The 15,245-nt window shown below is 39.3% G+C and overlaps 1 protein-coding gene across 1 annotated transcript; it reads left to right on the forward strand.

Moving 5' to 3' along the window:
* Positions 1-4,365: 4,365 nt before the first annotated feature.
* Positions 4,366-14,366, forward strand: LOC112252371 (aspartate aminotransferase, mitochondrial). Its single transcript, XM_024423523.1, has 10 exons — positions 4,366-4,553; positions 5,455-5,611; positions 5,794-5,922; positions 6,026-6,085; positions 6,213-6,374; positions 6,505-6,609; positions 12,510-12,660; positions 12,780-12,945; positions 13,037-13,187; positions 13,384-14,366. The coding sequence occupies exons 1-10, from the start codon at positions 4,474-4,476 to the stop codon at positions 13,504-13,506; spliced, it is 1,284 nt and encodes a 427-aa protein (XP_024279291.1). The 5' UTR covers positions 4,366-4,473; the 3' UTR covers positions 13,507-14,366.
* The last annotated feature ends 879 nt before the right edge of the window (positions 14,367-15,245 follow it).

Consider the following 15,245-nt stretch of genomic DNA (forward strand, 5'->3'; position numbering starts at 1 on the left):
TTTTATATCTTGAAAACTTGATTGCTGACATGCAAAACAAATTAGACTATCAACAGTGGACTAATGAAACAAATACCAAAATATATTTTATATATAATATATATTTTTCTTTCATCTAACTTCCCACTGTCAGGTAACTTTGTTATTGAAAGCTCCCTGGTTACCACAGCAACATATGATCTCACTGAGCATTAATAACCCTGCTTACTTAGTCTGTTTGAAGTGCCAAAATTATAATTTTCTACAGGTACGAAGTAATAAACACATTAAAACCAGTACGCACACACACTCCTTCCATTGTCATAGTTTAAAGGCACTGAACCGATCATCGTCTGTGGCAACTTCAACAAGGATCTGCTATCCAGGTCAAGCAAGCCCATCTTGACATTGTTTCATGATAGAGGGTACGCACGGTTGATACAAGCTGCTACCACAGAAAAGAATACCAGGCTGAATCCAGTGTTAATTTCTCATCCACAACATTGCCTCCATTCAGGTGTGCTGCAGACGTACTACAGCTATCACAACCATGTGTACTGCATTTTCACTTCAGACATCTCTCAGGTATGAATCTTGACCAAAACATTGGTATCACATTTCACTGCTTGCATTAGTTCTTCCTTCATGTTAGTGTAAAAAAGCAAAAGTCAAAATACATTGTGAAAGCAAAATACATTTTTAAATGTCTACATGCTCATGGTAAAAAAAAACTAAACTACAATTGCATTTCAAATAATGATTATCAGATGTATGCTTATGCTCAGTTAACTTGTGTCCCCCTGGGAGCAGAGGGGCTCTGAAGGAAGGGGTTCCCCCTTTCTGGCCGGTGGGTCCCTCTTCCCATGTATCCTCCTCCAACCCAGAGAGGATTTAATGAACATCCTGCTGTCGTCCAAATATGTTGTGAAAAAATACAGTTATGTTTTATTTAAAACTTCAACAATGCCTCATTACCTTCTGTAATCTGTTATTACAGTTGTCATATACTGTGATATTCAAGTAGGAGAGTGTATAAAAGTTTAGTCTGGATGTAGTTATTTCTGATGAAATGTGTGATCTAACTGACCCACAATCCAAGGAAATAAGGTTGATAAAGTAGTATATCAAAGTAAGCAGACCGATTATTTTACTACATTTAGCTTTGACTATATTTAACTGATTAGCTTAATTAAAATGTTTTAAACTTCTTCCACTACCACAAAAATACTTTTAGAGAGTTAAAGCAAGTCCCACAAGTTTTCTTCATGGAAAATTACCATCTAGTTCGTCTATGTATATATCTGGTGTTTCATCCTTATATTATTACCCTGTTACATTTAGATTTTTTATGTTGCATTTTCTGGCTGATACTGTTATAATGAGGATGTGATAGAAATAATAAAAAAATATATATTACAATTAAGAATATCTCAGTTTTTTGGGGGTCTACACCTTACTCTCTCTCTACACCTCCTTGTGCTTGGAATTTACACAAAGAATATCTTGCATAGTACTCCGGTTGTTAAAAATGTTGTTGATAATCCATTAAATTGAATATTGATTTTGGAAAAAAGTACATCAATTAGTATTAATAAAGATTAAGTTGGTGTATGAGTAGCAAATAAAGAGAGCCCTGTCATTACCAGATATCAGGGAGGTACTGCAACCACACACAGAAACACTCACACATGTTTTATAATTACAAGAGAATACCTAGCCTGGTTGCAGTCTCTGTTCAGGTATTACGTTCCACCCCTTGCCACTCCGGTTTTTGGCAAATGACAGGAGTGGCATGGAGTGGAATGTTAGCTAAAAAGACTGGTTACCAGACAAGAGAATACTTGTATAAATTCCTAAATTTCCTCTATCAGTATTTCTGAAGCACGACTTCATATTTCTAGTAAAAATCCCCTCTAATTGTGTGCAGATGCTTTTAAAACAAGTTCAATAATTCAGCAGTAAAACTTCCCTCTCTCACAGCAGAGCTTGTAGAAATTCCTATCAATTAATAATCACTATTTAAATATTTAATTGAAAGCCATGTTTTGCAGGAAAAGACTGGCTTTTTTTATCCAATGTGTAATGCACAGAGATGAGCATTTGCGTTATGTCGTAGTAATTTCTATGAGATGCTTATTAACAGACCATATTAGTATACTGTATATTTTTTAGTCAGAGTGCTACCTCAATTTACTATCTGCATGGGCACCTCCCATCAAGGTCTCCTTTGGAAAGAGGCATTCCAAATTCATGATGACCATGTTTATCTCCATACAGGTTTCACATGTAAGGATGTCAATGAAAAGAGTGAACAAAAGTAACAATCTATCATTAAGATTCACATAGACATGTTTTAGCTTTGTTGAATCTGCAATCACCATCCTGATCTTAACTAATAACTGATATTATGACTAGATATCAGACACATGGAGAGGAGAACAAGGGAGAACAGTTTCACACATGACGATACCTTTCATTGTTTAAACATATATTGTATGAAAGGAAACTTGGTGTTTTATTGATGTACTCTTTAAATATAGCTCCTGTGAATTAAATAACTAATCGAATGGATGTCTCTGCCTAGATTCCCTACAATATATCCACTGAGTGCCACACACACAAACACCAATACACACTCTGGTGACTAAGACATAAATACTGAACCTATTTACAAATTAGCCTTTTTACTGTGCAATATACTACAAAATAATGAATATATGCATAGGAGGCTGCTGAGTGGAGAACAGCTCATAGTAATGGCTGGAATGGAGTTAATGGAATAGTATAAACTTGATGTGTTCGATACCATTCCATTTATGCCATTCCAGCCATTAATATGGGCCCGTCCTCACCTTATTAAGGTGCCACCGGCCGGCCGCCTGTGATCTACACATGGATGGTCCTGTGAGTAAAACAAACAAGTTTGAAAAGCTTAATCTCAAGATGGTTTAAATAATGAAATACGTACATATGTACAGGGAAGGGGCAAGCTGATAGACAGATGCAGGCAATGCCCAATTAAAACAAAACCATATTGGGAACATTTTGAGGCCTGGCCCAATTCCAGTGATAATCACTGAACCGGCACAGGACAACTAACAAACTGTAAATTAAGTCAATAATGTTATCTAACACTGACAACATGCCATCAGCACATGACAGAGGCATTTCTAAGCATCCCACTGCATCGTTGATAATTGCACACAGGCAAACCAGTCTTTATCCGAAGGGACTATACTCCCACAAACCCATAATGCAATGTAATACATTTGCTATGGACTTAGGCCATCCCAACACATAGCTTCTTGTGTGGTGAGATACAAGATCCAAAATAATAATGGTGCCGTACAAAGGCAACAAGGAAATCCAATAATATAACAGGAGTAGTCTATATTCTCTCAACTTCAATTATGTTTACACATTCATTGATTGTGGTATCAGAGCATTTCACTGCTATACTTACTAAAATCCATTCCATTTTCCACACAGATTGTAGATGACAATATTAAAATGGCCTTTTCATCAGACTTGCTGTTTCAATCAGAGAGGAAAGGCAGACTAATATAGAAGCAGACAGGAGAGGAAGTCGTGTGGGTGATGGTAAGCTAGAAATACAAGATGGGGGAAGAAAGGGAGAGGCTTCTCGGAGATAGAAGTACACTTACTCTTGCTTCACTAACCCTAACTCACCTCACTTTTGCTATACACAGCGGAATGCACTTAGTCCTTCCTGCATGAAAATGTTATCTGCAATTTCATCACTCAGTCATAGAAAAAGCCCACCGAACATCTCTCCCTTGAATTGAGAGAATCTCTACATTTATTGCATTTACAAACATTCCCACACATCTATTTCACAGTTATAAACCATGGACTAATATTGCATCTAATATTCTATATCATAAGGATAAATTTTTTTGTTGTAAAATGGAGTGATAAAGCACTGAAAGACACTGCAATGACTGGACATGGTAAGCTACAGTAACCATTTGCATGCATTGGTAGAAACCTTATTTTTCAATGGTAACACTTTCATTGAATGCAACCAACAAATAAAGCATTCCAGGTAAGGCTGTGCATGCTTGATTGCCGTTGGGACTGTGGTCTGTACAACCTAATCAATCTTTGAATGTGACATATGTAATGACAATAAAGAGCTGATTATCAACTTATTTAAGATGTCAACATTTACAGTAAGTACACTGGGTGGGCTAATAAATACAATAGCATTTACAAACCCGTATGGGCTGTGCAATCTTCTGCATGGAGACCTTGTATTTGATAAACTACTATGGGGCTGTATTGCTGCCAAGTGGCCAATAATATGTATCACATGCTACTCCCAAACCTACAGTGCACTCAAAAAGACTGAACTCTTCTTCGTGGCGCTGTTGAGCACGTGGGGGTGTGCTGCAATTGACAGCAGAGCTACGTAGTACAGTGTGTGGGAACTCAGGAGACGGTTTTCCGTGCGTGTTGTGTTGAGTACCAGCAATGGCCCTGTTGAAATCTAGCAAGATCATCTCTACCGTCCGGGTACACCCTCCGTTGGGTGCGCTCTCCATTCGTGCCAGGTAAAATGTGCTCCGAGAGTACTGCTTTATTGACTAGCTACCACGTTAGCTGACAGCCATAGACAACTAGTCAGTGCAGAGCTAGCTAGCAGACGAACGACCCTTTGTCTTTTCCCTCAAAGGGAGCAGGTTGGTTGCTAGACAAATGGACAACTAGCATGTTAGCTAGTTGGTTTTCGCAGCCATTTTCGGGTAATTAGCAAAGTAGCCAATGATATAATGTTAGGTAACTGATTTCATAGGCTTTGTGTGGCTGGTTGGCTATTTGCAACCTCGCCACCAACCAAGGTTGTTCAGTAGCTAGCTGCCAAGCTAACCTAACGTTACTTAACTAGGATCCAACGATGTGTTTTGGCAGCTAACTGGTAACCAGATAGCCACAGCTATAGTAGCTACATGCAGTTGGAGGAGTGTGAAACCGCTTTAGCACTGTTAGAAATATTTGACTTTAATGTGTAGCAAACTAACAAGGTCACAAAACACTAACGAGCTTAGCTGGGCATGTAGTGCTTTTCCCCCTCCACATGACTGGTCAAGCATGTTTCATTACTGTACTGCTGGTGACTGGCTGACCACTGAAAGAAAGGTAGGCCCATCAAATGAAGCCATTGATGCAATAAATTATGATGTAAGTGTATGACAGAATGTCATCCTTGCAACATTAGTGGTTGGTTGTTGCTGCCACATGCATGCTGCCACATCCAACATTCCTGTGTGTGAAAGCAGACTAGCTTAATCAACTTCAGACTGTTAGGGGATTATCACCTAATTTGGATCAAATCCTACTTAGTGCAAAGGCATCAGACTACTTAATCGGGTGTAAATTGAGTTGATGCAAGTCTGTAATTTACCCTTTATATTTTCTACGGGATGGTTCAATCTTCTTCCCCAACTGTCTCAGCTCATGGTGGTCCGAGGTGCAGATGGGACCCCCTGACCCCATCCTGGGGGTGTCAGAGGCCTACAAGCGTGACACCAACCCTAAGAAGATGAATCTGGGTGTAGGAGCATACCGTGATGACCAGGGAAAACCATATGTTCTCAGCTGTGTTCGCAAGGTGTGTAATCACTGCTTGATGATGATGATGATGATGACTCTCATTATAAACCTCATAACATGAGAAACAACCACATTTTATGAGAGACTATAAGTTAAAAAGACATCAGCCTAGCTGCTTACAATCACTTGGACACAGAGAACAACAGACTTTGGCTGGACATTTACCCTCTGTATTCTTAGGCTGAAGCTCAGATTGCTGCAAAGAAGCTGGACAAAGAATACCTGGCTATTGGTGGTCTGGGGGACTTTACCAAGGCATGCGCCAAGCTGGCTTTGGGAGACAACAATGAGGTTATCAAGAGTGGCAGGGTAAGTCGAGCCTTTCCTGGAACCTCACATCCTGATTCCACATTCTACAGCACAGCTTTAGAAGCCTTATTTGGACCGTTTGTTGTTTATTCCTTGTTCCCAGAACATCACTGTCCAAACAATTTCTGGAACTGGGTCCTTGAGAATCGGAGCCAACTTCCTGGTAAGAGCCCTGATCCTTTTGCTTTTTATTTTTATTTTTTTTTACAAATCCAACCTTCATCATGAATGCTAATGAATGAAAGTCTCTTCTTTTCCCCACTGTCTTTGTTCCTGCTCCCCTCCCTCAGTCCCGTTTCCATACAGAGGCCCGGGATGTGTACCTGCCCAAGCCCTCCTGGGGGAACCATACACCCATCTTCAGAGATGCTGGGATGCAACTGAAGGCCTACACCTACTATGACCCAAAGACCTGTGGCTTTGACTTCCAGGGAGCCCTGAATGACATCTCTGTAAGACATGGCACAGAAGCCTAATCTTCCCCTACCAATGTGTACACATTGTACTCTCCCTATCAATGTGTACTTAAAGTAACTGCTGGATTATAGATTAACAAATGTGTTATTGTTTCCTCTTATTCAGAAAATACCTGAGAAAAGTATCATCATGCTTCATGCCTGTGCCCACAACCCCACAGGAGTGGACCCTCGGCCAGAGCAGTGGAAGGAGATTGCTAACCTGGTGAAGGTAAACGCAACTGAATATAAAGTGATGTAGTAGGGTCGTTCCATGAAATTAGTGCCTTTTGCGTCCCTTGGATATTTTAGGTAGAAATTGTGCACAAATATTGAATTTGAGAAGCCTGTTATTAAATGAAGTGCCCTTTTTAATTTAGACAACATGAAAACAAACAAACCTGTCCCTAATTTTAAGGTCAACCCTGTTAAATGAACTGAACTCTCCTTTTAATATGGTAAAACTATTCCTTTAAAAAATTGTTTTAAAAGAAACTTGAACATCTGATAGTCAAATCATAGTGTAAAAGCAGGTGAGCTGATTCTACTCTTTTTGGCCATTTTCTGTTTTTTTTTGTGGAGGGAAACTGAACAGGTCGAGAATAACACATCAACCCTGTTACCCATAGATTAACAGGCTAGAAATGTTTTTTAACAATAATTTTTGGGTGATGAAGCTTGCATTCAATTGCCCCTCTCTGTTGCACACAACAAGCTTCTATTCCCCTTGTCACAAGGGGATTTATGGCTGATATTTAAAATTAAACGTCAACCCGGTTACAGTTTTAGGGGGTGGGCATGGCAATGGGTGCGGCTGGCCCATTGACGCTGCTGAATTTTAGAACACATTTTAGAGGCCCCTATCTTGGCTGTGTAGAATATTTAGCATTTTAAAATCCATTTTCTGCAATTCGACACATTTCTCCATAGAGCGGCAATACTTCATTTTGCAGTTTTAAAGCTAATTTCCTGCAATTCTATTAAATTTTCCATGGCTATTGCTGTTCTTTTGCTTAAACATAAAACAAAATCAATACGGCTACGGAGAATTTTCCATTCTCCCTGACTGTCTAGATTTTAATTTGGTGATTGTTAGTTCTCAAAGATTATATTATTAAAAGGATTATAGGTCATAATCTTTTCTACATACTTTATATCTGGTTTTAGTCGTTTTAAGTTTATACTGAAATTTGTTTTTTATTATGTTGAACATGTGCTCTTTATGACAATGTTAAAATTAGGTTAAACAAATGTTTTCTACTACAAAAAAAATGTATTCAATTGGTGGAACGACCCAGTAGCCAGATGAAACCTAATTATCCACCAACCAGGCCAAAATACAGTGCCTTCAGATAGTATTCATACCCCTTGACTGAATCCAAATTTTGTTGTTAAACTGAATTTAAAATGGATTCAATATTTTACCAAATTCTCACCCATCTACATTCAATACCCCTTAACGACAAAGTTAAAATATGTTTTTAGACATTTTTACAAATTTATTGAAAATGAAATACAAATATCTCATTTACATAATTATTCACACCTTGAGTCAATATTTGTTAAGAGTCACCTTTGGCAGCGATCAGTGCTTTTTGAGGTCAGTTCGATTATTTAAAAAAATTATCACAGATTTAGATTATTTAGGTTGAATGCTATAACAACACAATTAATAAAACTCCCATGATGATAGTGACTGCTCTCTACTGCTTAACATATTTCAGTTGTGTGTATTACATTTGGTTATTTATTTCATTCCAAGTCATCATCTCATCTCTAGAGCTGCTGCATATGCTGTCTGACAAAGTCGCTATTTTGTAGTTCTTCAAACTAAATAAAGCATACTTTTATGACTGCTGAATAACAGCTATCAATCACTTAGATCATGTATTTTCAGGTAGAGCAGGGTTCGCGCAAGTTGCTTGAGGTGCTTAAATGCCGGGCAAATGTAGATTCAACCCTGCCTGCAGGGGATAGATTTTTATGAATGGTTTTGCCAGACCCATCCAGGGATGTAGTAGAGGATAAATTCCGCTTACGCACCTTTTTATTTGTTTTATAGCATTTACTCGCATTTCTTTATTTAATTTTCATTTACTCACTTCTTATTGCATTCCCAGCGTTGAGCAACGCTCAGAAGATTTTCTTGATCTGAGTTCTAATTGTGCTTACCTTTGTGAACGAGTGGAATCATAAATGATTCATGTATGCTCGTTATGTTTCCTGCTCCCCCGGATTTGCCTTTTCAGCAGTGCATTCACTCACCACTCTGTTCGATGGGAAACTCCGACCACGACATAGTTCGTTTCACTTCTCGGCCTACCTCCGCTCAGACCTACTGTGGCAAGTGGTAGGGAGATGCCGCCGACAGTGGTTTTTGTAGTCAAAAAAAAAAAACTTCCCTCGCCTCCTGCCGTGTCAGACATCCCACAAAACAAACAAAAAACTCACTCTCTGAGGATGAGTGTACAACTGGTAAATAGTCGATGATATTTCATTCCGATGTCTAGCTGGCTAGGTAGGTTAAGGGCTCTGGCTGTTAGCAAGTTAGCTAGCTATAACTAGCTGGCTAGAAGGATGAAGTTAGAAGCTAACGTTGAACGGAGCCTGACCTCAGCAGGAGCAGTTGACTGAAATTAAGCTAGCTATAATCAAAAGATTGGCTAGTATAAATTCTCATAACAAAATACCTTTTCTTTACAGTGAGTAGTGAGACAGACAGTGGTGAGTCAGGCTGAAGGAGGCAAAGCAGATACACAGAGAGAGGAAACATTGAAGCAAGCAGGCAGCGAGGTTAGTAGTACGATGGTTCCCCAACTCGGGGTCTGGGCCCCATGTGTTGTCCCCTTAAATTGAAATAGTGTCCCCTGAGAGAATCTTTAATTTTATCAAACACAATAACATTTTTCTCTTGAAATGGGTATGGAATACAACATTCTATAGTTAACTAAGGTTCTTTTACACTGTCAGAATTCACTTTCATGTCATGTTGGGACAGCCTGGGGGACCTAAAATGTAGTGAAATATTAAGATGATTTAAATATAAAGAAATGTAATATCTACACTGAACAAAAATATAAACACAACAATTTCAAAATCAGTCAATATCATCAGTACTGACTTACCACTCATGTACAGTGCCTTGCGAAAGTATTCGGCCCCCTTGAACTTTGCGACCTTTTGCCACATTTCAGGCTTCAAACATAAAGATATAAAACTGTATTTTTTTGTGAAGAATCAACAAGTGGGACACAATCATGAAGTGGAACGACATTTATTGGATATTTCAAACTTTTTTAACAAATCAAAAACTGAAAAATTGGGCGTGCAAAATTATTCAGCCCCCTTAAGTTAATACTTTGTAGCGCCACCTTTTGCTGCGATTACAGCTGTAAGTCGCTTGGGGTATGTCTCTATCAGTTTTGCACATCGAGAGAGTGACATTTTTTCCCATTCCTCCATGCAAAACAGCTCGAGCTCAGTGAGGTTGGATGGAGAGCATTTGTGAACAGCAGTTTTCAGTTCTTTCCACAGATTCTCGATTGGATTCAGGTCTGGACTTTGACTTGGCCATTCTAACACCTGGATATGTTTATTTTTGAACCATTCCATTGTAGATTTTGCTTTATGTTTTGGATCATTGTCTTGTTGGAAGACAAATCTCCGTCCCAGTCTCAGGTCTTTTGCAGACTCCATCAGGTTTTCTTCCAGAATGGTCCTGTATTTGGCTCCATCCATCTTCCCATCAATTTTAACCATCTTCCCTGTCCCTGCTGAAGAAAAGCAGGCCCAAACCATGATGCTGCCACCACCATGTTTGACAGTGGGGATGGTTTGTTCAGGGTGATGAGCTGTGTTGCTTTTACGCCAAACATAACGTTTTGCATTGTTGCCAAAAAGTTCAATTTTGGTTTCATCTGACCAGAGCACCTTCTTCCACATGTTTGGTGTGTCTCCCAGGTGGCTTGTGGCAAACTTTAAACAACACTTTTTATGGATATCTTTAAGAAATGGCTTTCTTCTTGCCACTCTTCCATAAAGGCCAGATTTGTGCAATATACGACTGATTGTTGTCCTATGGACAGAGTCTCCCACCTCAGCTGTAGATCTCTGCAGTTCATCCAGAGTGATCATGGGCCTCTTGGCTGCATCTCTGATCAGTCTTCTCCTTGTATGAGCTGAAAGTTTAGAGGGACGGCCAGGTCTTGGTAGATTTGCAGTGGTCTGATACTCCTTCCATTTCAATATTATCGCTTGCACAGTGCTCCTTGGGATGTTTAAAGCTTGGGAAATCTTTTTGTATCCAAATCCGGCTTTAAACTTCTTCACAACAGTATCTCGGACCTGCCTGGTGTGTTCCTTGTTCTTCATGATGCTCTCTGCGCTTTTAACGGACCTCTGAGACTATCACAGTGCAGGTGCATTTATACGGAGACTTGATTACACACAAGTGGATTGTATTTATCATCATTAGTCATTTAGGTCAACATTGGATCATTCAGAGATCCTCACTGAACTTCTGGAGAGAGTTTGCTGCACTGAAAGTAAAGGGGCTGAATAATTTTGCACGCCCAATTTTTCAGTTTTTGATTTGTTAAAAAAGTTTGAAATATCCAATAAATTTCGTTCCACTTCATGATTGTGTCCCACTTGTTGTTGATTCTTCACAAAAAAATACAGTTTTATATCTTTGTTTGAAGCCTGAAATGTGGCAAAAGGTCGCAAAGTTCATGGGGGCCGAATACTTTCGCAAGGCACTGTATGTAGTGAAACATATTGAATAGAACTTGTAAGGTAGTGATGAATAATAGTAAGTTAGTGTTTTTTTTTCATGACGTTGTGGCGATATATTAATTACCACGTTTTATACACTAAACCATAGAATATTGCCCTGTTGGAATCAACTCCCTACTACATCGCACAGTTCAGGCTGGATCTGATTCATCTCCAGAGAAACTGCAATGTGCGCATTGAGCTCACAGGAAAAAAAACAGAACGAAATGGAATTCAAATCATTTAACCGACATTTGGTCAATTAGTTGTTTAAAAACTGAAAAAATTACAGAAATTTAAGTTAATTGCTCAGCACTAGCAGTTTACAGCTGTGAGTCTCTAAGCGCTTTACACACCTGGATTGTACAATATTTGCACATTATTCTTTAAAAATTTCTGTCAAGTTGGTGGTTGACCATTGTTAGACGGCCATTTTCAAGTCTTGCCATAGATTTGCAAGTAGATTTAAGTCAAAACTGTAACTATGGCACTCAGGAACGTTCAATGTCATCTTGATGAGCAACTCTATTATATATTTTGGCCTTTATGTTTTGGGATATTGTCCTGCTGAAAAGTGAATTTGTCTCCCAGTGTCTGTTGGAAAGCAGACCGAGACAGGTTTCTAAGCTGTGCTTAGCCCTATTCTGTTTATTTTTATTTTTAAAAAATCCCTAGTTCTTGATAAGCATATCCATAACATGATGCAGCCACCACCATGCTTGAATATATGAGGAGTGGTAATCAGTGATGTGCTGTGTTTGGATTTGCCCCAAACATAACGCTTTGTATTCAGGACATAAAGTGAATTTGTTTGCCACATTTTTGCAGTTTTATTTTAGTCCCTTATTGCAAACAGGATGCATGTTTTGGAATGTTTTTATTTTGTATAGGCATCTTTCTTTTCACTGTCATTTAGATTAGTATTTAGATTAGTATAGTAGTAAAAAAAAAAAATCTGTTCTACCCCTGAACAAGGCAGTTAACCCACTGTTCCTAGACAGTCATTGAAAATAAGAATTTGTTCTTAACGGACCTGCCTAGTTAAATAAAGGTAAAATAAAAAAATGTGGAGTAACTACAATGTTGTTGATCCATCCTTAGTTTTCTCTTGTCACAGCCATTAAACTCTAACTGTTCTAATGGCCTCTTGGTGAAATCCCTGAGTGGTGTCCTTCCTCTCCTTAGGAAGGACGCCTCTGTCTTTGTAGTGACTGAGTGTATTGATACACCATCTAAAGTGTAATTAATAACTGCTCAAAGGGATATTCAAAGTTGTTTGTTTTATTTTTAAAGTCCAGGGTTTGTGAATACTTTCTGAAGGTACTGTACATAACAAGTTATCATGTTTTTCTCTTCCAGAAAAGGAACCTCTTAGTGTTCTTTGACATGGCCTACCAGGGCTTTGCTAGTGGTGATATTGACCGTGATGCCTGGGCTGTCCGTTATTTCATTGAGCAAGGCCACAACATTGTGCTCTCTCAGTCCTTTGCTAAGAACATGGGTCTCTATGGTGAGTTATGATAATTGCATTGGTCAAATTTGAGGATAATGTTTTGGGGGAAACAAAATACCATATTTATTATTTAAGCTAAGCAACATGCCTTGTGTGGTGGTGTGTGATGTCTTCAGGTGAGCGTGTTGGGGGCTTCACTGTCGTGTGTAAGGATGCTGAGGAGGCCAAGCGTGTGGAGTCCCAGCTGAAGATCCTCATTCGGCCCATCTACTCCAACCCTCCCATGAACGGGGCGCGCATCGCTGCCACCATTCTCAATACACCAGACCTGTACAAAGAGTGGTGAGTAAGTCATCCACGAAATGTCGTATTTCAATTGTCGCATAGCCAACATGATACGGGCCCAGTTGAGTGACGGCTCTTCTCTCCCTAGGCTGGGGGAGGTGCATGGCATGGCTAACCGCATCATCACAATGAGGGAGCTGTTAGTGGCCAACTTGAAGAAGGAGGGCTCCACTCAGAACTGGCAGCACGTCATTGATCAGATTGGCATGTTCTGCTTCACAGGGCTGAAGCCTGAACAGGTAGAGTAACTGTTGCTGAGACTCTACACTGTCTCATAATATAATATAGTATGTGATTTCCATTGGGTTACTTACTGGTAAGGAATCATTGGATGAAACATCGAACGTGGCTATACTTATAAGTATCTGTCTCGATATTAAATAGCTTAATATGCAGTTGATGAGTCGTAATGAGTAACTATTCCAACTTGTGCAGGTGGCGCGCCTCACAAAGGAGTTCTCCGTCTACATGACAAAGGATGGGCGTATCTCTATGGCTGGTGTCACCTCTGGCAATGTGGGTTACCTTGCACAAGGTATCCATGCAGTGACCAAGTGAGATGGCTAACCAGGAGTCACACTGTAGTCACCACCAGAGGAAGGAGGGGTGGTAACGTCAGACAGGAAAAACAAAACAACTTATGTAAATTAACCCTCTCCTCTGCTTTCCTTTAGGGAAAGAATCAAACATAATAAGATACCATAGGGTTATTTTATTTTGAATTTTCTGTTGGCATTGTCTAGATATTGTATGTTGGACTATCTGTGACTAGGTTTTTAATGTGTGGTTCCCTGAAAAAATATCCATGGAATTCTTGAATCTTTTTTTTTTTTTTTTCCCTCCCTCAGACATGCATGCTGTGGTCATGAGCTCAAAATATCTGGTGTAAGTCATACTTGACAATGAAAACTAACAAGCACAATATCACTGTTTGGAATCATGTCTTATATTGCAGCATGTCCTCTCACTTGGCCTGAGCACACCCTGTCTCTAAGAACTGTGCTCAACTATTGGCTGTGATATGGAACACCAAAGTAATAATGGTGAAGACATTTTTCTAGAAAATTCTTTACTAAAAATACTGTCTCTTTAAGGTAATTGTATTGAAATGTGCGTCTAATTTATTAAGGATTAATTTACAAAACCTTTTTCAAAAAAGATGTCAGGTGCTGCAAACTTTTGTTTAAACGTTAATGCCAGTGGAACCTTTCTAGGTGATGGTACTGGGGTCATGGCACTTGTTTTATGTGGGATGATATGTGCTGCATGGAGTCCCTGGTTGTGATGATCCGCCAGCCACAATGTGTGTTAAGGATGTTATTTTGCTGTTGTAACGGAAGCGCACTGTCTAACAATCAACAACTGACACATCTCCCATGGATACTGTACCATTTAATAAAACAGATTATTTATATACACTACCGTTCAAAAGTTTTTTTTTGTCCACTAAAATAATATCAAATTGATCAGACATACAATGTAGACATTGTTAGGTTTGTAAATAACTATTGTAGCTGGAAACGGCTGATTTTTTTTTAATGGGATATCTACATAGGTGTACAGAGGCCCATTATCAGCAACCATTACTCCTGTGCTCCAATGGCACGTTGTTAACTAATCCAAGTTTATCATTTTAAAAGGCTAGTTGATAATTAGAAAACCCTTTTGCAATTATGTTAGCACAGCTGAAAACTGTTCTGATTTAAAGAAGTATTAAAACTGGCCTTTAGACTAGTTGAATATCTGGAGCATCGGAATTTGTGGGTTTGATTTCAGGCTCAAAATGGCCGGAAACAAAGACTTTCTTCTGAAACTCATCAGCCTATTCTTGTTCTGAGAAATGAAGGCTATTCCATGTGAGAAATTGCCAAGAAACTGAAGATCTGGAACAACGCTGTGTACTACTCCCTTCACAGAACAGGGAAACTGTCTCAAACCAGAATAGAAACAGGAATGGGAGGCCCCGGTGCACAACTGAGCAAGAGGACAAGTACATTAGTGTCTAGTTTGAGAAACAGATGCCTCACAAGTCCTCAACTGGCAGCTCCATTAAATAGTACCCGCAAAACACCAGTCTCAACGTGAAGAGGTGACTCCGGGATGCTGGCCGTCTGTCCAGTTCCTCTGTCAAGTGTCTGTTCTTTTGCCCATCTTATACTTTTATTTTTATTGGCCAGTCTGCGATATGGCTTTTTCTTTGGAACTCTGCCTAGAAGGCCAGGATCCCGGAGTCGTCTCAATGTCAACAATGAAGAGGCGTGTTTTGCGGGTACTATTTAATGAAGCTGCCAGTTGAG

This window comes from Oncorhynchus tshawytscha, linkage group LG06 (genome assembly GCF_018296145.1).
Source record: "Oncorhynchus tshawytscha isolate Ot180627B linkage group LG06, Otsh_v2.0, whole genome shotgun sequence".
NCBI lineage: Eukaryota > Metazoa > Chordata > Actinopteri > Salmoniformes > Salmonidae > Oncorhynchus > Oncorhynchus tshawytscha.